Below are 22,309 nucleotides of genomic sequence, written 5' to 3' on the forward strand. Positions count from 1 at the left end.
GTCTAATGACTAAACACACACACACACACACGTAGAATCTGTTATCTCAAACCATCACCAGCATTGAGAACATGTTCAATATGAAATAAACATCACTTACTTATGATCAGATGTCATCATCAGCTGAGTGAGTTCAAGCCTCCATTGGATGTGAGTCTGACTCAGTTTTGACTCAGTGTGTGTGTGTGTGTGTGTGTGTGCTGAAGAAGAAGAAGAGGACAGAGGACAGGTCCAGTGTTTGACCGCTGCACTGAAATGATCTGAACTCACTGCTGTGGCGGTCACTCACGGGTCAAACGCTGGCACACATCAACCTGACTGCACTTTCAGCTTTTATTAATTTATCAAGAGTGTAGAGGTCACGTCATGTTTTCATAGGAATTTTACTTTCTTTATTTTAAATAATTTATTTAGGATTCAGTGAGTGACCTTGTGTCTGGTGCATGTGAGTCCTAACAACACAGGAAAAATAAATCTGCAATATACGGAATCTATTGTGCGATTTTTATACTAATAATAAATAATATAATAATAATAAAAAAAACTACATAATGGCAAATAGGCCAAAAATAAATTCTAAATATACTGATTTTATACCGATATAATAAATATCACATATTAAAATAATCATATAATAATATTAAAATAATATATAATAAATAAAATGTGCTGATATAATAATAACATGTAATATAATAATAAATAAAAATCCTGTCTGAATAAAGGCAAAAATGCCAAAAATAAATCTTCACTATATTGATTTTCTTTTTGATAATAAATAATATAATAATAAATAATAGATAATAGATAAATAGATAATAGATTAAAAAAGGGCCAAAAATCTCAGTAAATTTGCGTAGGCTGAACAAACGAAGGCTTGCCAGGCATATTTGCCTACTCTCGCGAGACTAACCAATCTCTTTAATCTCCCCGCTCTCGCGAGAGTAGAGAGGATCGTTTCGATGGATGCATGAGGGTGTCCCCTCGTTCTCGCGAGACTCTGAGCTATGTTCATTAAACCCGCCCATGATTCTCGCGAGAGTGCGAGCGGAATATGGCAGATGGCTCTTCCTCAAAGGGTGTGTGAGTGTGTGTCGTTTGTTTACCGTTCGATGCGTCGCTCCGGTGTGTGTTTCATTCCCGTCCGTCTCCGTTGAGTCACCGGACAGTGTTCATGTTGTGCGGGCTGCTGCTGTCCACCGTTCATCTGTGTAAATATGACCGGAGAGAAGATCCGCTCGGTGCGCAAAGAGCGCAAGGCGGGTTTGGATCTGCTGGAACCGGACGAGGAGCCGGCCGCCACCGGGCCGATCAAAGCCCACCGGAGCAGCAAGATCCTCAGCGGCGGAAACCACAAGATCCTCCGCTCCAGCTCGCAGCAGAACCAGAGCAGCGGCGACACTGACGGCGCGTACCCCGTGCATGAGTGCGTGTTCCGCGGGGACGTGCGGAGGCTGTCCTCGCTCATCCGGACACAGAACATCGCGCAGAAAGACGTGCACGGTGAGAGCGATCTGACTTCATTCAGAGCTGATCTAGAACCAGAGTGACTCAAAACATGCTGATCGACAATCACAACAATCCAGAACAATCTAGAACTGTTATTATTTAGATTATACAGAAACATGCTCATCTAGAAACACAGTGATCTACAGCTGTTATTAATTGTATTCAGAGCTGATCTAGAACCTTAATTACTCAAAACATGCTGATCGAGAATTGCAACAATCCAGAAAATGTATCATCTAGAACCGTTATTCGATTATACAGAAACATACTCGTCTAGAACCACAGTGATCTACAGCTGTTATTAATTGTATTCAGAGCTGATCTAGAACCATAATTACTCAAAACATGCTGATCAAGAATCACAACAATCCAGAACAATCTAGAACTGTAATTATTTAGATTATACAGAAACATACTCGTCTAGAACCACAGTGATCTACAGCTGTTGTTAATTGTATTCAGAGCTGATCTAGAACCATAATTACTCAAAACATGCTGATCAAAAATCACAACAATCCAGAACAATTATCATCTAGAGCCGTTATTATTTAGATTATACAGAAACATGCTGGTCTAGAACCACAGTGATCTACAACTGTTATTATTAGTATTCAGAGCTGATCTAGAACCATAATTACTCAAAACATGCTGATTGAGAATCCAGAACAATTATCATATAGAGCCGTTATTATTTAGATTATACAGAAACTTGCTTGTCTAGAACCACAGTGATCTACAACTGTTATTAATTGTATTCAGAGCTGATCTAGAACCAGAGTGACTCAAAACATGCTGATCGAGAATAACAACAATCCAGAAAAATTATCACCTAGAGCCGTTATTATTTAGATTTTACAGAAACATACTAGTCTAGAACCACAGTGACCTACAGCTGTTATTAATTGTATTCAGAGCTGATCTAGAACCATAATTACTCAAAACATGTTGATCGAGAATCACAACAATTCAGAACAATTATCATCTAGAGCTGTTATTTAGATTATACAGAAACATGCTGGTCTAGAACCACAGTGATCCATTACAGTTATTAATTGTATTCTGAGCTGATCTAGAGCCAGAGTGACTCAAAACATGCTGATCAAGAATCACATCAATTCAGAACAATTATCATCTAGAACCGTTATTATTTAGATTATACAGAAACATGCTCTTCTAGAACCACAGTGATCCATAACAGTTATTAATTGTATCCAGAGCTGATCTAGAGCCAGAGTGAATCAAAACATGCTGATCGAGAATAACAACAATCCAGAACAATTATCATCTAGAGCTGTTATTATTTAGATTATACAGAATCATGCTGGTCTAGAACCACAGTGATCTACAGTTGTTATTAATTGTATTCAGAGCTGATCTAGAACCATAATTACTCAAAACACGATGATCAAGAATCGTAGTAATCCAGAATCATGCTGAGCTAGAACCTTAATAATTAAAAAATGTAGTAATTGAGAATTATACAAATCCAGACTATTCTGATCTAGAACCTAAATGTCTGAATGTGGTAATCAATTATTAATCGCCACATTAATCCAGAATCATGATGATCTAGAACTGTTATTATTCAAAGACATAATAAAGTGATCAAGAACTATAATCATTGTTAACCGTGTTGATTTCAAATAGTAACTATTCAGTCATAGCAATCCAGAATCATGCTGATCTAGAGCCTTAATAAGAATCATAATAACCCACAGCGATCTAGAACTGTACTATTCAGAGCCATAATAATCCAGAACATGCTGGTCTAGAACCTTAATGCATCAAAAAATGTGGTGATCATCATAACAATCAATAACGATGATCTAGAACTTCAACCGTTCAGAACATAATGATATTCTTATATTGACGTAGAACGTGACGGCCAGCACTAAAGCTAGTTTCATGCGTTAGTTTCGTGTTCTCTCTGTATGATGGATTATGAGTCCGTCTCAGTGAGCCGGTTTGATTCTCTAACCTGTGTTACCTGTTTTCATGCTCTTGCATCACTCTGCGTCTCTACACGTGCGTGACCGAGCACTCCTGATCGGGATTAACTCAGCTGGAATGAAAGATATACAGACATATTTAAAAATAATAAATGGTTGTAAATGACTCGGTATCGTCTGTTACAGGAAACACCCCCCTTCATCTGGCCGTTATGATGGGTCATAAAGGTGAGTCGCCCGCTTCTGACACACCTGAATGCTTGACTGGGTGTTTGTCTCTCGCTGTGTGTGTGTGTGTGTGTGTGTGTGTGTGTGTGTGTGTGTGTGTGAAATGCAGAGCCCTGATTCAGTGTAAGGGACACCACACATGTCAACACGTCACTTTGACTTCTGCATTTTTTATTTCTCATTCTCATGGTTGTTCTTACATTATTATTACTCTAAATACGCAATCCTTTACTATAATATTTTTTGTTATTAGTTTTTTCCTGTATGAGGAATTGTCATGACGTCACTCTGTACATGTTTCTGAAAGCAGCTGATGGTCTAAATACAGATTGTAATTGAATGGTTCATGTGTGTTGTGTGTTCTTGAAAGGTTTCTGGAGCGTTACGTGTTTAGAGCAGCTTTTGAACATGAGAAATATCATCAGAAGTGTTTATCACTGCTGTTTATTCTCATATTCATGTCTTTTTATGATGGGTGAAAGGGTTCTGCTGTGTCTTAAAACATCTGTAATGCATAATAAAACGCCAAAGTGAGGGTCTTTTATTATGAAGAACGATGCATGAACACAATGTTTGACTGGAAGAAGTGTACAGTTTGAGAGCGTAGCTGTGTTTAGTGTATGAGAGCGATGGATGTGAACATTCAGGACTGTAACGAAGCTTGATCTGCTCTCCTCAGAGTGTGCCCATCTGCTGCTGGCCCATAATGCACCAGTGAAGGTGAAGAACGCTCAGGGATGGAGTCCACTCGCCGAGGCCATCAGCTACGGAGACCGACAGATGAGTACGGCACCCATATACTCTTACAGTGTTTGGGAATATTTTTATATTATATTTATATTAGATGTATTATACATTTAACTAAAGGATCCTGCAAGCACTTTTAATTCCCAACACCCTTTACTCGTTCTGCACAATAATTGTTTCAATAACGCTGAATGTTACAGGGACTGATTATTGTAAAAGTGAGAGTGTGTGTGTGTGTGTGTGTGTGTGTGTGTGTCCGCTCTGATCTCCTTCATTAAGGACAGCAGGAGTCCAGATGAAACGAGTGTCTGTCAGATTAAATCTCTCTCTGGATTACGTTACATCATCAGCGCTAGTTCACTGAAAGTCCTGTGAACATTAATGTGTGTTCATCAGCTCATAACGATGCTCCGTCTGTGTTAATGAAGAGCTCGTTCAGCTAATGATCTTTGCACAGGAATCAGTGTGTGTCTGATCGAAATGAAAAACAGAGTGAAACCTTCACACACTGACATCTGTGAAACGGTCGACCGATAATCGGTTTTATTTCCCGTTGTGTTTCACCTAGGACCGCTTCTACTGCATCTCACATGTTGGGAGGCATCTTAGAAAGAAACATAATTTAGCATAATATTAAGGGCTTAGTATGTTGTGGAATGAAGTTATTAATTTCTCAGTGATGATGATAATGATGATAACACAAAGGAGACGCTGCATACGAATCACTGCAGTCAAAATTATAAAAGTTTTTCTTTTATGCCAAAAAACATTAGGATATTAATTAAGGATCTTGTTCCATGAAGATATTTAGTAAATTTCCTACCGTAAATATATCAAAACTTCATTTTTGATTACTAATATGCATTGCTAAGAACTTCATTTGAACAACTTTAAAGATGATTTCCTCAATATTTAGATTTTTTTACTCCCTCAGATTCCAGATTTTCAAATATATGTATCTCAGACAAATATTGTCCTCCGAACAAACCACACATCAATAGAGAGATCATTTATTCAGGTCACAAATGTTAGTATTTTTATATTATTTAAATACTTCTGATACTCTTTCATTACTTTTAATACTATTTCAATATGTTTAATAACATTTATTCAATTTCGATAATATTTCAGTAAACTTGAAAAATATTTCAGTACTTTTAATAATTTTTTAGTACTTTTCATAATATTTCAGTTACTTTTATATTTCTGTTATTTTGATACTATTTAAGTACTTTTTATACTATTTTAATGACTTTTGATAGAATTTACTTTTTATACTGTGATACTCTTGATATTACTTAAATCATTTGAATACTATTTCTTTTGATACTATTTCAGTACTTATGATGGTATTTCAGGACTTTTTGTAATATTTCAGTATTTTCATACCATTTTAGTACTTTTGATTCTATTTTAGTACATTTAATACAATTGTATTACTTTTATTACCGTTTTAATACCTTTGATACTACTACAATCCTTTTAATGATATTTCTTTTGATAATATTTCAGTATTTTGATGGTCTTTCAGTACTTTTGATAATATTTCAGTATTTTGATAATATTTCAGTATTTTGATGGTATTTCAGTACTTTTGATAATATTTCTGTATTTTGATGGTATTTCAGTATTTTGATGGTATTTCAGTACTTTTTATAATATTTCAGTATTTTTATAATATTTCAGTATTTTGATGGTATTTCAGTACTTTTGATAATATTTCGGTATTTTGATGGTATTTCAGTACTTTTGATAGTATTTCAGTATTTTGATGGTATTTCAGGACTTTTTATAATATTTCAGTATTTTCATACCATTTTAGTACTTTTGATTCTATTTTAGTACATTTAATACAACTGTATTACTTTTATTAATGTTTTAATACCTTTGATACTACTACAATCCTTTTAATGATATTTCTTTTGATGGTATTTCAGTACTTTTGATAATATTTCAGAATTTTGATGGTATTTCAGTACTTTTGATAATATTTCAGTATTTTGATGGTTTTCCGTACTTTTTATAATATTTCAGTATTTTGATAATATTTCAGTATTATGATATTTCAGTATTTTAAAAAGTGAAAAAGTGAAAAAAAGATTTTGATTGTATTTTGATTGTATTTCATTATGATAATATTTCAGTATTTTGATGGTATTTCAGTACTTCTTATAATATTTCAGTATTTTGATGGTATTTCCGTACTTTTGATAATATTTCAGTACTTTTGATAATATTTCAGAATTTTGATAATATTTCAGTATTTTGATGGTATTTCAGTACTTTTTATAATATTTCAGTATTTTGATAATATTTCAGTATTATGATAATATTTCAGTATTTTAAAAAGTGAAAAAGTGAAAAAAAGATTTTGATTGTATTTTGATTGTATTTCATTATGATAATATTTCAGTATTTTGATGGTATTTCAGTACTTTTGATAATATTTCAGTATTTTAATTAATATTTCAGTATTTGATGGTATTTCAGTACTTATAATATTTCAGTATTTCGGTGGTATTTCAGTATTTTGATAATATTTCAGTACTTTTGATAATATTTCAGTATTTTGATATTATTTCAGTACTTTTGATAATATTTCAGTATTTAGACAGCTATTATCATTATTTGATTATTTTCAGGTGACAGATGACATGGGAAGGTAATAATGTTATGTGTGTGTGTGTGTGTGTGTTTCAGTCACGGCTCTGCTGAGGAAGCTAAAACAGCAGTCACGAGAGAGTGTGGAGGACAAGAGACCACGTCTGCTCACAGCACTAAAAGAGGTAAACACACACACACACGTCCCCGTGTGACGTTTTGGTTCCATTAAAATAAACCTAACATAAAACTAATAGAGTCTTCATTTCTTTGTAAGTAAAACTTAGAAAATCAGCAGGTTGAAAAGCATAATTTACCCACTGTATTGAGGTTTTATTACTGTAAGAATTATTAATAAATTTTAATATCTATTAATAGCAATAAATAAATATATAATGAATAAGAATGCATTTAAAATGAGGAAATGTGATATATATTATAAGTGCTATATTTTGGTATTGTAAAGAAAGATGTTGAAAGTATTGTTTATCATTTGTGTCACTGCTGTCAGTAATGTGTGATGATCTTCTGTAGCTGGGGGACTTCTATCTGGAGCTGCACTGGGATTTCCAGAGCTGGGGTGAGTGTGTGTGTGAGAGAGAGCGAGAGAGAGAGAGTGTGTGTGTGTGAGAGAGAGAGAGAGAGAGCGAGTGTGTGTGTGTCTGTGTGAGAGAGAGTGTGTGTGTGTGTGTGTGAGAGAGAGAGAGAGAGAGAGAGTGTGTGTGTGTGTGTGAGAGAGAGAGAGAGCGAGTGTGTGTGTGTGTGAGAGAGAGAGAGAGACGTGAAAAGTGTAGTTTTTAGTTTTGCAAATGTAATGATAATAATCCAAAAGTATCATTGATATACTTATATTTTTGTTAATATTTTGAAATTAGATTTTTTTTTTAAAGAATTTTTACTATTATTATAATTTTTATGCATTAACTTTTATTTCCAGTTTTAGTAAACAGTAATAATCTTGATACTTCCTGATTTCTCCATGGGAATTGTGGCGAGATAATCTGAATCTAAAATATTATTCATATTAATATCATTTTTTTATCTCGGTTGTGTTTAGAGATTTAGTTCAGAGTCATTAAACGGTAATGAATGTGACTGAAGCGGTGGCTTGTTTTCCGTCAGGTCTGTTTCTCTGTTGAATCTGTTTCTTCTCAGACGTGCTGACGTTGATTTCTCTTCCTCAGTGCCTTTACTCTCACGGATCTTACCCTCCGACACCTGCAAGATCTACAAACAGGGCATCAACATCCGGTACGTCTGGAACATTTCCAGAAACAGGAAAATTCTAAACAATCCTGGAGAGTTTCCTAAAAAGAATTTTCCTGACTCGTGTGTGTGTGTGTGTGTAGTCTGGACACGACACTGATAGACTTCAGTGATATGAAGTGTCAGCGAGGAGACCTGAGCTTCATCTTCTGTGGAGACGCTGCTCCCTCCGAGTCCTTCGTGGTTCTGGACAACGAGCAGAAGGTTTATCAGCGGATCCACCACGAGGCACGTGCTCCGTCTGCTCGCTCGTCACGCGTGTTCTGCGCCGGACGGTGTGTGTAACACGTGTGTGTGTGTGTGTGTGTTTCAGGAGTCAGAGATGGAGACGGAGGAGGAGGTGGACATCCTGATGAGCAGCGACATCTACTCCGCCACGCTCTCCACCAAATCCATCACCTTCTCTCGCGCTCAGACCGGCTGGCTCTTCCGAGAGGACAAGACCGTACGCATCATCCGCTCCAATCAATTACATCATTAATCACTTATACATTTGGGCTGAGAACCAAGAGATCGTTTGGAGAATTACTGTGTTCAAAAGCAGTGACCCTAAAAATATTATTTATTACATGCATTGTTTGCAGAAGCAGCGTCTGAATTAGAATCGCAGAAAGTGAACGGGTTTAAAATGGGCATTAATCACATTTGGGAAGAAACACCACTCCTACTTATAGCGTATCATGTGGAAATATATGAATCAAACTCATACAGGCGCATTTTTTGACCCATATTTAGAATTTTGGGGTCATTTTAACTGCATTTCTGACACAGTATTGTCTGTTGTTTCTCTATTTTGAAAATTGCTCTACGAGCGACACGTGATGATGTGAACATTCTGTGATGAAAAGATTCATTTAAAGAGTCACTTTGTTTCAGAATGAATCAGTTGTTTTGAATGAATTGGTTGAGTGAATGATTCAACGACTCACTTATTAAGACAGTGACTTGCTGCCAACTTCTCGATTTCAGTTTAAAAATGAGTTATTAAAATATTTAATTATTAAAAATACATTTCAGTATCAGTATCTTTAAAACATTAATCTATAGCATTGTTTATGTAGTTGCAATTGCAGTGTAAATGCAGCTTCTGTGTTGATACTGATTTAATTTGGTTGTACCAGCTCTATATCGTCTTATTATTGCAATTGAACTTGATTAAATGTGAGAACCTGTCATAAAAGGTGAACCATATGTCAAAAAAAGTTAGAAAAACTGCTCTTAAAAGTTAAGCTGGGAAATATGAGCTGTGAATGAAAGTACCTGATTGAATGTGAGGAGTATGTTCTCTCTCGTCTCATTCCCGCAGGAGCGAGTGGGGAATTTCCTGGCGGATTTCTACATGGTGAACGGCCTGGTTCTGGAGTCCAGGAAGAGACGCGAGCACCTGAGCGAGGAGGACATCCTGAGGAACAAGGCCATCATGGAGAGCTTCAGCAAAGGAGGGAGTATCATCGAGCAGAGCTTCGAGGTCAGTTCGCTTCTGCAGGGTTTCTGGTTTTTTAACAGTAAATATAGATCATGGATGAACTGTGTGTATTTGAACCTGTGTGTGTCAGCCGGTGAGGCGTCAGTCGCTGACCGCTCCGTCTCCGAACACCATCTCCTGGGAGGAGTACATCACCGGCGAGACGGGGAAGTACGTCAGACTCCCTCACACTCAGACACATGTGAGGAGAGCGTCTGGAGGCTCATGTCCTGTGTCTGCTCTCTTCTAGGGCTCCTCATCTGGGCCGAGAGCTCGTGTGCAAAGAGAACAAGAAGAACTTCAAAGCAACCGTAGCCATGAGTCAGGACTTCCCTCTGGGCATCGAGTCGTGAGTGTCCCGCGTCCAGCAGACTCCGGTCCACGTCTCCACGTCTGTGTGGGGTCTGATACTGATCACATCTCGTCTCACTTGTTTTACAGGCTGTTAAACGTTTTGGAGGTCATCGCACCCTTCAAGCACTTCAATAAACTCAGAGAATTTGTTCAGATGAAACTTCCGCCTGGGTTTCCTGTCAAACTAGGTAAACAGACTCACTTTCAGAATGATTCCACAATTTTTCAGAATGTTGTGGGAATTACAGTAATTACTGACTAGTTTTAAAGGGATGGTTCACCCAAAAATGAAAATTGTCATCATTTACTCACCCTCATGTCGTTACAAACCTGTATGAGTTTCTTTCTTATGTTGAACATAAAATAAGATGTTTTGAAGACTGCTGGTAATCAAACAGTTGGTGGTTCCCATTGACTTACATAGTGTTTTTTTCCTAATATGGAAGTCAGTGGGAACCACTAACTGTTTGATTACCAGCAATCTTCAGAATATCTTCTTGTATGTTCATCACAAGGTCATACGTACGAGGTTGAAACTTAATTTTAAAAATTTGTTTTAAGAAATCTCAGCACTTAAACAATAGTTAATACATTAGTGAACATAAAATAACAATTAGCATTATATTTTTACAGCATTTTTATTATTTGTTAATATTAATAAAAATAACTGTTCATGTTAATTCACAACGCATTGATATTAGGGGTGCTCCGATATATATCGGCCGATGATTAATGCGTAGTTAATAAACTGTAAAACAAATTCATTGTAAACTAATAAACTGTAAAAATACAATTCAAACTAATAAAAATTAAAAATACATCGTAAACTGTTGAACTGTAAAAAAAAATACATCCTTATCTGTAAAAATACATTGTAATAATAAACTGTAAAAACCAAATTAACTAATAAACTGTAAAAGTACATCGTAATCTAAAACTGTAAAAAAAAACATTGTAAACTAATAAACTGTAAAAATACATTGTAAATAAAAAACTGTAAAAAATGCATTGTAAACTAATAAACTGTAAAAAAAAATCATTTTAAACTAATAAACTGTAAAAATACATTGTAAATAAAAAACTGTAAAAAATGCATTGTAAACTAATAAACTGTAAAAAAAAAAACATTGTAAATAATAAACTGTAAAAAAAACAACAACATTGTAAACGAATAAACTGTAAAAAATACATTGTAACTAAAAAGCTGTAAAAAAATAACATTTTAAACTAATAAACTGTAAAAAACATAGTAAACTAATAAACTAAGAAAACATTGTAACTAAAAAACTGTAAAAAAAAACAAAAAAACATTGTAACTAATAAACTGTTAAAAAAACAAACATTGTAAACTAATAAGCTTTAAAAACACAATGCTAACTAATAAACTGTAAACAAAATAACCTGAAAAAATACACTACTGCACAATTAACTAGAATGTCAGTTTAGTTTTATAATAGTTACTTGTTTGGTTCTTCAGGATTTAGTAAAATCTTGTGAAGATGATTTAATGCAGTGATGGCACATTTGGCCGTAAAATGAATATTGATTCATGTGGAAGCTGGGTGCATTAGAATCTCCATACTGTATGTTCTGATGATGATGATGACGGTGTGCTTCTCTTCCAGACATCCCTGTTTTCCCCACCATCACTGCCACCGTGACCTTTCAGGAGTTCCGTTACGACGAGTTCGACAACTCCATTTTTACGATTCCCAACGACTACAAGGAGGATCCCAGCCGCTTCCCAGACCTCTGAGCGTCCCGCGTCACCCTTCATCCATCTCCATCTCCCTCCAGACGTCGCAGGTGGAGAGGACACACTAGATGTCATGTGGACACTAAGGGATCGTGCATCACTACATGATGAAGCTCTGGACCGAGCTCCTCACCAGAAACACGGAGCGCGTCGCTTCACATCCCCTCTGTGTAACTGGCAGGGAATACGGCATTATAAATTATTACACAAGCCACGTTTTCATATATATATATCTTTGTTACAAACTTGTATACTTCACTTTAAGGAAGCGTGTAAACTTGGCGTCTGTATATGATTTAAAACCCGTCACAGAAAGCAATGTATATGTACATTTCTGTGTAAATACCACTTCCTCCTCCAGTTCTTTTGCTTGCTGCATTATGGGAAACGGGCTTGTTCGGATCATTTGCTTTCTCTCATCCTAGCGTTTATGGATGGTACAGGACGGGATGTGAATGTAGCAGAAATGTTGCGATGGACGGGACGCTCTCTTTATTTTGACCTTGATAGATGGATGTAAATAATTCAAATTTAAATATGTTTTCCAATGTAGTATAATCGACGAGTATGTTTATTGAGATGGTGTAAAATGTTCCAGAGACGTGTTTTATATGTGGAGCTTGTCATGTTTGCACCAGCAATATCCCATTGGACAGTTTCCTCTTTTAGTGTCTCGTTTCGTTTTTCCTTCTCCGAATGGAAACCAGCTGCAACGCTTCCCTGACGCACTACTGGCTAGTGTGGAAACTTGCTGTATTCCTTTTTTATTCTTCCTGTGTTTGATGCTGCCTTTAGAGTTGCTTTCTGCCTTCAGTACTCTTCAGATTTTCTCCCATGATGCATTGAGCTCCCGGATGTACAGCAGGAACCTTGTATGAACCTGCTGCACTTTTACATGACGAATTGTAATTAATAAAATGTCCACATATCAGTTCTTTGTTGGGGTCCAATTGTCTTTATTAGAATATTATATTCAGAATTTTGCACACAAAAAACTGGCTTAATTGATACGGTTTATAATATTTGTATTCAATTACCGCAAAACTTATAAAATGATCTTTGGCTCTACAAGCTGAAAACAGACTCTTGGACGAATGCTCCTTGGTTTCGAAGGAACAGACAGACTAGAATTTTATACGAAGTTTTATTTTAAATTCATAACATCGCAAACAGTACACAGAAGTCATTTTCTTCGCAAAAGACAGTCTTGCGAGTTCACTACAGAAAAACAGACTGTGAATGACCCGCAAGAAAAAAAGTTAATCAGTTTACGCGAAATTCCACAAACGAGTTTAAAATGACAAACCAACTCAGGCTAACTATAAAAAACAAATGCAATTCCATTTTAAAAAACAAAACAAAAAAAACAAGGCTTGACAATGTTATCCAAGCACTTTTAATTAGAGGGTGATTTCTTTAAATAGAAACTGCTAACAGACATAGCCTACACTAAATATACAGGATAAGATCGTTCCGCGAGAGAAGAAACCGCTCTAGAACACACAGCAGATTCTGAAACTCGAAGGAATGATCCGGTCTGAACTGGAACACTGCTTCAGTCGCTCATGTCCATGTCTTCGTCTCGCTGGTCTTCACTGTGTCCGTCTGACTCTCCGCGGCCTGCGCTGTCCGCTCGGAGCTCTTTAGCGTGCGGCGACGAGACGGCGTCCGAGTTCCTCTCGTGCTCGCTGTCGTAGCCCTGCTCCTCCTCGTCGTAGTCCCTGGTCACCTGCGGAACAGAGACAGGACTCAGAAGCCGGACTGGAGCGTGAACACAGCTGTTGACCGGATAGACAGAGGTACCTTCACATCTCCCTTCTCGCTGTCGGACTTCCTGTCTCTGTCTCTGTCTCGGTCCTTGTCTTTGCTCTTCTTGCTGTCGGAACGTTCTCTTTTGTCCCGATTTCTGTCCCAGTCGTCCTTCCGGTCTCGCTCACGGTCTTTGTCCTTCTTTTTCTCTTTCTTGTGTCTGAGAGAGAGTGTTTCCAGGTTAAAGTGGGTCTGAGGAAGGAAGCGTGATCATGTGTGTGTGTGTGTGTGTGTGTGTGTGTTACCTGCGAGGAGACGGCGAGCGGGACAGTTTCCTCTTGGGAGATCGTGACTTCTTCGGTGATCGAGACGCGCTGCGACTTCTCCTGTGCCGTTTGCTGGAGGAAGACACATTCGTTTCCATCTGATCTAAACCACGGTCTTTTACTTCCACATTAAATCACTGTGCTTTTAAAGATGAAAACCCAAGGCTGGAATGACAAACTTCCAGGACAAGACTCCAGGGTTTGACAGAATATTGCTCTGAAATACTAAGTCTGAAACTCAAAGGGCGTCGTATTTGACCATTTTACGGAGTAGACTTAGAGTAAAGATAATAATAAAATGCTGAGGATTTTTTAGTTCATGTTTTTATTTTAACAGTAAACCTATGGAGCCAAAATAATAAAGTGTATATATATTTTTTTTTTTATTTTTTTTTTTACTAAATTGTATTAAATCATAAATCTAAAAATCAAAACTCACTTAAGATAAAATATTTTATAACGCTCTAATAGTGTATAAATTAACTTACTAAATAGTTAAAGTTATTAAAACAATTAAAATGCAAACCAAAAGGGGGAAAATTTTAATTAAAACTGAAATCACAGAATTTGGGAAAATATAAAAAAGTTAAAAATGTATTTGTTAAACTTTGTATAGTTTTATGCCAGATCAGCATCAAAGGCTACATTCATGGAAAACTCAAAAGTAACAATTTAAATCAATTGTATGCAGTGATTTAACAATATATAGACATTATACACAATCTTTGAAATAGGATGAATTCTAATATTATTCCAAGATGCATTAAAAAAAAGTCAATTTATGAAGTTTCTGTGTTAAAACATTCATAAAAAATAGAAACCAATAAATCACACAAAGGCAATTCTTTTTCTTGGGTTGACATGGATTTATCTTGTGAGCAGGCTTCCTGATTATGAACTGGAGGTGTTTTCTGGCACTCACCGGCTGGTGCTGCGGGAGCGTCTGGCGCTGCTGTAGCTCTTGGGTGGAGTCTTTGAACGTTTTCTGCTCTTGTCATCCTTCCTCCGATCTCTACACCAGAAACAAACACAAAGATCCAGTCGACGACAGTCAAGAGATTTCACCGTACGCTACTTGACTGAACAGCTTGAGATGCTTTCACCCGTCCTCACCTGGACCTGGAGCGTCTGCCGCGGTCCCTGGAGTGAGACTTCCTCCTCCTGGGGCTCTTGGACCTCCTCCTGCTCCTGGAGCCAGATCTGCGTCTGGAGTGACTCTTAGACCTCCTGCGCTCACAGCAAACGCACATCAGACCCTGATCACACATGCATCTCAGCCGAACGATCGAGACGACTCCACAAACCTGTGTCTGGAGCGGGACCTGGACCTCCTGCGCCGGGATCTGGACCTGGAGCGCTTGCGTTTATCATCCTTCTTACCTGAGGAAGCAATATCTTTAGCACAGTGTCCTTTCAGTTTCCCTGATCTAGCACCTAAGACACTCACTTCCGGGCTCGATGGCGGCGGAGATCAGAGACTGCGCTTCTCTCACTCTCTTCATGGCTTCTTCGATCTCTTTGTTGGAGTCTGTCTTCAGTCCAGAGCTCAGGTTGAGCCCCGAGGCCAGATGATTCAGCCTGGAATCACAGCGAGAGACGGAGGAGAACATGCTGAAGCAGTCACACATTAGAATGGGATTCACAGGATAACTGTGAGGATCTCAACAATGGGACAGTTTCAGACGAATAAAGCGTAAGAAAAGGAGAACACTCTCGATATAAATAGAAATATGTGATCTGTGTGCCTCTGTGTGATCGAGCAGTGAGTATTTCAGCGTTTAATTTTAGAAAACATCAAAAGCTCTTCACATGAAAGCACCAAAAGATCGTTTTACTTTGACATTATGAAAAATAAAATTAGTACTGTACTATGAAAATATAAAATCAAATTAAAACACTAATTTGAAAATATTAATTTGATTACAACGATTATTAAAAAAAATTTTATGACTTCATTTGATTATCAGCATTAAAAGATGAAAAAATTTAGTTTCTACACAAAAAAAAAACTTTCATATGGCTTTTATTGTAAAGATTTTATAAATATTAAAGTTTATGAATTCAGTTGCTTAGACGTACTTCTAATGGTTTATGTAAAAAAATAAATGAATTAAAACAGAAATTATGAAATCCAGGAAAATAAAACTACACTTAAAAAAAAAAGTGATTTCATAGCGACGTGATTTTTTTTGTTAAACTTAATATTGTTGAATGTATAATTTCAATTAATTAAACATGCTATTAGATTTTAGGAAAAAAATCAAGGGTGCAAAAAAAAAAATAATAATAACTAAAAAAATAAAAAAAAATTTTTATTTGTGATAAAAACAAAGATTTCACAAGGTCTTGAAATTTTGTGTTTCGGAATTTCAATTAATAAGACATGGTTACATTTTATTCACCAATAAAACGTGATCCACAAAAGTTGAAAAAATAAAATAAATAAATAATAATAATCCTAAAACCAGAGTAAACGCTTGACACTGAAGGACTTACTTGGGGTCTATGGATGCCATCAGCTTCATAAGCTGCTCGGCTGACAAAGCCTACGAAGAAAAACACATCAACCATCAGTTCAAATAGTTCTGTAGCAGGGTCTTTGATGAAGGAGCCGAGAGGCGTCAAACCTGAGTGTTTATATTGGGTGCCGCCAGGGCCAGAGCTGCCATGGGGTCCAAGTTCGGCCCTCCAAGACCTCCAAGAGAAACACCACCCATCTGAGGACAGACAAAACCTCAGCATGATTACAGAGCAGAGCGCCGCTCGTCTGGAGACACTGACTGACACTCACAGATGTGACGGGGTTGGGTGTCGGGAGGAGCCCGCCTCCGGGCAGCAATCCTGCGACGGCATTGGCTGGAGCCAGCAGCGACAGAGCCTTGGATTCGTCAGGAATCACTCCTGCAGGACGGAAACGGCCCAATCAGAGCACGCCACGCTTCTCACACCACACACAGACAGACTTTCTCTTTACATTTGCTCTGACTTCAGAACTCGCTTCGTCAGAGGAAGCTAACACATGAGGTCCCTTAACAAATAGTGCACAGTACTACAAGAAAAGGAAATGACACTAGACACACTGCCAAGATGTTATCACCTGAACTTGATTTTTTAAGTCATGAACCAAATGTAAGCAAGCACAGCCGGATCTCCACTGGGATGTGCTCTCAAGTTTCATAAGTGGTATAATGAACAAGCGATTCAGGTCGGCTGCTTCGCTATAAAGCACACAGAGACATCAAGATAGACAAAACAGAGTTTATGATTCGGGTGTCAGCATCACATGACAGTTCATCAATCCACTGATGACATGACTTACCATTACCAATGCAAATAACATCGCTTTACGAGCTAAAGCTGATCTGAAACAGAATAAACTTCCAAAACTAAACTCTGTGTGTGTGTGTCAAATGCTGAAGAGGAACAGAACTAGAGTTAAACGACTTAATGTTTGGTGAGAGCCTCTGGAATTAATACATCTCTCACACACACACACACACACACACACGAGAGAGAGAGAGAGAGAGAGAGAGAGAGAGAGAGAGAGAATATGAGAGAGAGACAAGCTGCAGGAGACAAAACTGTTGGGTGGCATTTTCTGCTGGGCCTGGTTTACAGGACGTGCAGAACCAGGGAAAAAACTGGAAAACACAACAACAAAAAACAGAAACGACCGTTAAAAAGCTTCTCAGGCCTTTTCAGTCATGTGGAGAGGAACAAAAGCATTCTAGACCTGACTCTTACTCATAAAAACAAGCTAAAAGCGGCTGATAATGTTACAGGGATGTTGGAGAGAGATCACAATCGCAGAGGAAAGCCCTATCAAACGCGCTGAGCTAAACACTCATGCACTACAGCGCATCTTACCGTACTTTATTAGCATGCAATGCAGAAAGATTCTCTGAGTCTAAACATGAGTGCAGTGCTTGAACAGAGCGATTATCTCTGTCTGTGATACTAGTTTACTGCAGGGAAACACGTGGACCGGCCGGCCGTGTTTATTTGTCTACAGGGTCACTCTCAGACATCTGCCGGCTCTATAAAATCACACACACAAATGACAAAGAGAAAAGTTTAATGGAGGCAGTGAGTTAAACATCCGCTCCTGCCCCTCGGGCTTCTGGGATATACACCTGCTACAGCGAAGGGATGGATCGCAGGATGAACGGGAAGATGGACAGAGAGCTGCACAAACCTTCGGCGAAGGGGACGACGATCAGGGCTCGGTCCACGAACACCGTGTTGGTCAGATGCTGGGACACTCCGACGCACTCCGGCTCGGCGAACTTTACAAAACACACACGTGAAGTCACAGGCAAGGGAGAATCACTGAAAGAAAATATAGATGCTTTTGCGAGATGTACACACAAGGCTCTGCAGTCAAACAGTCACGCTTCAGCACCTGGGCTCGGTCTTAGCTCCGCCGACGGCCTACCTTCACTGCAGATATGACCACGCCAGACGCTTTTCGATGGTGGAACACAACAGAAGCACAGAACAGAAGTTAGCTAGTGGAGAACCTACAATCAGACGCCAGGCCTGGAAACGGCACGCATCGGTGTTCCTGAGCTTAAACTGAATGCTTTTCATGTGTTGGGCAGGACATTTACACGCCAACATACAAGCTTTAGACAACGGGTGTCAAAGCTCAAGTGTTTGAAAACGATTCCATTATTGTCTTTACGTAAACTACACGTTTAGTGAAGCTGTTGTTTATAAAGTGACGTCGCCACCTACTGGCCTGTGCGGAATACTGCAAACTCATTTTTAGTACGTCGCTCTACCCTTCAAGACCAAGTAAATAATCACATTACAGACATTTAAATTGAATACAACACAATACATGACCTATAAATGTTTCTTTAGATTTTGAAAACGCAATGTAAGAGCAATCTCAGTTACTTTTAAATAACGTTCTGCTTCTGTCCTTGATTTGTTGAAGGGGGACTTAAAAAGCTTTTTTAAAGACCTACGGAAACCTATGAGCGTGTGACGTCATCGCGTACGTCTGTTAAACGACGCATGGCGCTTTGAACAATGAAGCGAAACTACGCTCTAATAAGCGCATAAAACACCAATAATTAGTGTTTTAATCGTCAGAATTCATCCCGAGGAGGCCTGGTGATAAACGATTAACTAGATTACGAGTAAACATGATGAAAAGCAGTTGAACTGCCGAGTTCTTGATTGTGTATCGTCAGTTGATCGAGAAATATTTAATGAGTGTTTTAAATGTGGAACCCCGCCAAAAAAGCGTGTATTTTAACGCCTGAACGCGATTGGCGGGTTTTGATGTGAAACCCTGACGTTAGATTTATATGTAACGTTAACCGGGATGAATATATTCACGCGTGTTATATAACGTTAGTTCTCTCTCTTATGAAATACACGTATTTTGGTGTTTTTGTTTCCTGATGGGCGTGTTTTTGAGCGCTTTCTACTCACTCTGGAGGAAAGAGTCTGAGCTCGTCGATGGTTCCGATGAAGCCGAACAGGGTTCGCATCTGCTCCGCGGTGCTGCTCGGCGACACGTTCGTCACCTGGATCACACTGGTGCTGGACGTCATTGTGGCTGACGAGTGTCAATCGATAGACATTTAAATCCGTGCGGTAGAAGCGCGATTCTCGCTGGATTTCTCCTCAGCGAACCGAGTCAACCGTCTCGCGGCCTGCGGCTGTGTCTAATGGCGCGCGTGCTCGCTGGAACATGGCGGCGCACGGGGTCGATTTCAAAATACAAGTCCTCAGGGCGCGTTATAGAAACGTACAATCGTTTCAAAGTACATCGAGATGATTAATCTGGGCTGAAATATCAGGAAAATTATGTCAAATTACAATAAATACATAAAATAAAAATTATTTTTTTTATATGTAACATATATTTTTATATTCATGATTATATGTGTTTATATATATATATATATATATATATATATATATATATATATATATATATATATATATATATATATATATATATATATATATATATATATCATAGACTTCGAAGCCTGTTCGCGACTCGGTTGATTCAGATCGGGACTTCGGAACCTGTTCGCGACTCGGTTGATTCAGATCGGCACTTCGGAGCCTGTTCGCGACCCGGTTGATTCAGATCGGGACTTCGGAGCCTGTTCGCGACTCGGTTGATTCAGATCGGGACTTCGGAGCATGTTCGCGACTCGGTTGATTCAGATCGGGACTTCGGAGCATGTTCGCGACTCGGTTGATTCAGATCGGGACTTCGGAGCATGTTCGCGACTCGGTTGATTCAGATCGGGACTTCGGAACATGTTCGCGACTCGGTTGATTCAGATCGGCGCTTCGGAGCCTGTTCGCGACTCGGTTGATTCAAATCGAGACTTCGGAGCATGTTCGCGACTCGGTTGATTCAGATCGGGACTTCGGAGCATGTTCGCGACTCGGTTGATTCAGATCGGGACTTCGGAGCATGTTCGCGACTCGGTTGATTCAGATCGGGACTTCGGAACATGTTCGCGACTCGGTTGATTCAGATCGGCGCTTCGGAGCCTGTTCGCGACTCGGTTGATTCAAATCGAGACTTCGGAACATGTTCGCGACTCGGTTGATTCAGATCGGCGCTTCGGAGCATGTTCGCGACTCGGTTGATTCAGATCGGGACTTCGGAGCAAGTCTGAGATTTTTTTAAATTCAAATCTGGACATCGAAGCAGGAAGTGTTTGTCAAACAGTTAATTGGTGATAAATTAATATTTGGACTTGAGGCTTTTTTTACCTGTCGATTCAGCATGTACATGGACCCACACACAAAGGTGGACACACTCTAGACTTAATCATCAGTAGGGCTCTAAACTTTTCATCCATTGTTATTAAGGACGTAGTGTCACGGATCGCAAGAGGCGAAGACTCAAGTGCAGGCAGATGGGAAGACTTTATTTATACGTCACCAAAATAAACAAAAACACAACTGAAACCAGAGGAGCGTTCAAAGTTACGAGACATAGTGTGTATGAGGCTTTATAATGTTTTTTTTTTATTTTATTTTAATATAAAGTATTTTTGTCTTTTTTATATTTTGAGAAAGTATTTTTATAGAGAGAGAGGGTATAGTTTTAGTCTTAATTATTTTATTATAAAATTAGCTTATTTATTAATATTTTGTTATTCTAAGTTACAAAAATGTTTTCAAGGATTTGGTTTTAGTTAACTGATTTATTATTATTTTTTTATATACGTTTATTTTATTTAAAGTAATGAAAATGTTTGACTTTTGTTTGGTTGTAGGTTTAGTAACTATAATAACTTTACGGAGCACCTGAGACTCTTTTTGGGTTTGTCATCAAGTAGAAGCCTAAATTAAAAATGTATATACAAAAAAGTAATGTTGCATTCAGTGCAGTATATATTTTCAAAGTGTAAATGTCTTAAAAAATAAACCAAAAATTAAATAGAATAAAAAATGAAAGTGTAGTAAATGCATTAAAAAAAAAAAAATCATAATCTTTTTGTTTTGAAACACTAGCACGTGTACATCCGGTGTCAATCACGCGAGCAGAAGTCATGTCGACGATAAGAAATGGTGGGTTTAGGGGCTCATCACAACCCCATAGTGACCTGTGTGTGTGTGTGTGTGTCACCTGGTGTGTGCTGTTGTCTCAGAGCACCTGTTGGCTGGTTTGCCACAGCAGGTGAAGATCACTATCCTGACGGGTCCCTATTCAGTGAAGAATTATTTTATATAGGCACATATGTTATACACTACCAGTCAAAAGTTTTAAATAATTAAAGTCTCTTCTGTTCAGGAGGGCTGCATTTATTTGATCAGAAATACAGTAAAAATTCTGAAATGTTATTCTAATGTAAAACAGCTGTTTTCTGTGGGAATCTCTGTTAAAGTGTAATTTATTTCTGTGATGTACAGCTGTGTTTTCATTTTTTGATTGTTTTGTGGTTGTTCAGTGTGTCTGTCGTCTGTGTTTTGAACCTGAGAAACAGAGAAGCTGTGGGACAGAACTGTATCAAAGACCAACACTTTACACACCATATCTTCAGTTCATCTGCTCACTATTTATTTCTGGATTATTGTTTCTGTGCTCTGCTGGGGTTCAGGACCTCGTGATTCTCCGCTGATTCTGGACTCGTGACGTCATGAACCGTTTCAACAAGCTGTTTGCAAATTGTCAATGAAACATCAGATTGAATTTAGATTATTTAAATGAGAAGAATATGTACGCATTATACGACGGAAAATATAAATTAAATTGAATTAAAATATACGTTTTACCAGGGTGGCATAGGATGGCAAATGCCACCCTAAAAGAAAGCCTTGCCACCCCTGCTGCCACCCCAGTTGGCAGCAACGAATTAAAGGTTGTGGC

General features: G+C 38.1%; 2 protein-coding genes across 5 annotated transcripts; one reads left to right on the forward strand and one right to left on the reverse strand.

Moving 5' to 3' along the window:
* The first annotated feature begins 1,023 nt into the window (after window positions 1-1,023).
* LOC128021934 (ankyrin repeat domain-containing protein 13C-like) lies at window positions 1,024-12,809 on the forward strand. The gene is made up of 13 exons (XM_052609029.1): window positions 1,024-1,503; window positions 3,645-3,686; window positions 4,366-4,470; window positions 7,134-7,219; window positions 7,569-7,614; window positions 8,219-8,285; window positions 8,384-8,528; window positions 8,614-8,745; window positions 9,607-9,768; window positions 9,857-9,936; window positions 10,016-10,114; window positions 10,207-10,307; window positions 11,745-12,809. Exons 1-13 carry the CDS (start codon window positions 1,218-1,220, stop codon window positions 11,873-11,875), a joined length of 1,482 nt encoding a protein of 493 aa, XP_052464989.1. The 5' UTR covers window positions 1,024-1,217; the 3' UTR covers window positions 11,876-12,809.
* Window positions 12,810-13,002: 193 nt separating this feature from the next.
* LOC128021935 (serine/arginine-rich splicing factor 11) lies at window positions 13,003-19,676 on the reverse strand. Of its 4 annotated transcripts, none has more exons than XM_052609031.1 (12): window positions 19,396-19,676; window positions 18,146-18,279; window positions 16,742-16,851; window positions 16,578-16,667; window positions 16,447-16,496; window positions 15,398-15,528; window positions 15,255-15,330; window positions 15,064-15,177; window positions 14,873-14,962; window positions 13,930-14,022; window positions 13,679-13,844; window positions 13,003-13,604 (listed from the first exon to the last, which is right to left on the reverse strand). In XM_052609031.1, the coding sequence occupies exons 1-12, from the start codon at window positions 19,515-19,517 to the stop codon at window positions 13,431-13,433; spliced, it is 1,350 nt and encodes a 449-aa protein (XP_052464991.1). In that variant the 5' UTR covers window positions 19,518-19,676; the 3' UTR covers window positions 13,003-13,430. The 4 variants fall into 4 exon arrangements, with proteins under 4 accessions (XP_052464991.1, XP_052464994.1, XP_052464993.1 ...); XM_052609034.1 differs by having other exon boundaries at window positions 18,146-18,236; window positions 19,396-19,523; XM_052609033.1 differs by lacking the exons at window positions 18,146-18,279; window positions 19,396-19,676 and adding exons at window positions 17,048-17,168; window positions 17,270-18,086.
* Window positions 19,677-22,309: the final 2,633 nt, after the last annotated feature.

Source organism: Carassius gibelio, chromosome A11 (genome assembly GCF_023724105.1).
Source record: "Carassius gibelio isolate Cgi1373 ecotype wild population from Czech Republic chromosome A11, carGib1.2-hapl.c, whole genome shotgun sequence".
NCBI classification, from domain to species: Eukaryota; Metazoa; Chordata; class Actinopteri; order Cypriniformes; family Cyprinidae; genus Carassius; species Carassius gibelio.

Coding starts and splice junctions, on each gene's coding strand:
- LOC128021935 (XM_052609031.1), bottom strand. CDS start 19,517: ATGACGTCCAGCACCAGTGTGATCCAGGTGACGAACGTGTCGCCGAGC. Junction 15,331..15,397: donor CGCCGCCATCGAGCCCGGAA/GTGAGTGTCTTA, acceptor TTGCTTCCTCAG/GTAAGAAGGATGATAAACGC. Junction 14,023..14,872: donor CGCTCCCGCAGCACCAGCCG/GTGAGTGCCAGA, acceptor GTCTTCCTCCAG/CAAACGGCACAGGAGAAGTC.
- LOC128021934 (XM_052609029.1), top strand. CDS start 1,218: ATGACCGGAGAGAAGATCCGCTCGGTGCGCAAAGAGCGCAAGGCGGGT. Junction 3,687..4,365: donor CGTTATGATGGGTCATAAAG/GTGAGTCGCCCG, acceptor TGCTCTCCTCAG/AGTGTGCCCATCTGCTGCTG. Junction 7,615..8,218: donor CTGGGATTTCCAGAGCTGGG/GTGAGTGTGTGT, acceptor TCTCTTCCTCAG/TGCCTTTACTCTCACGGATC.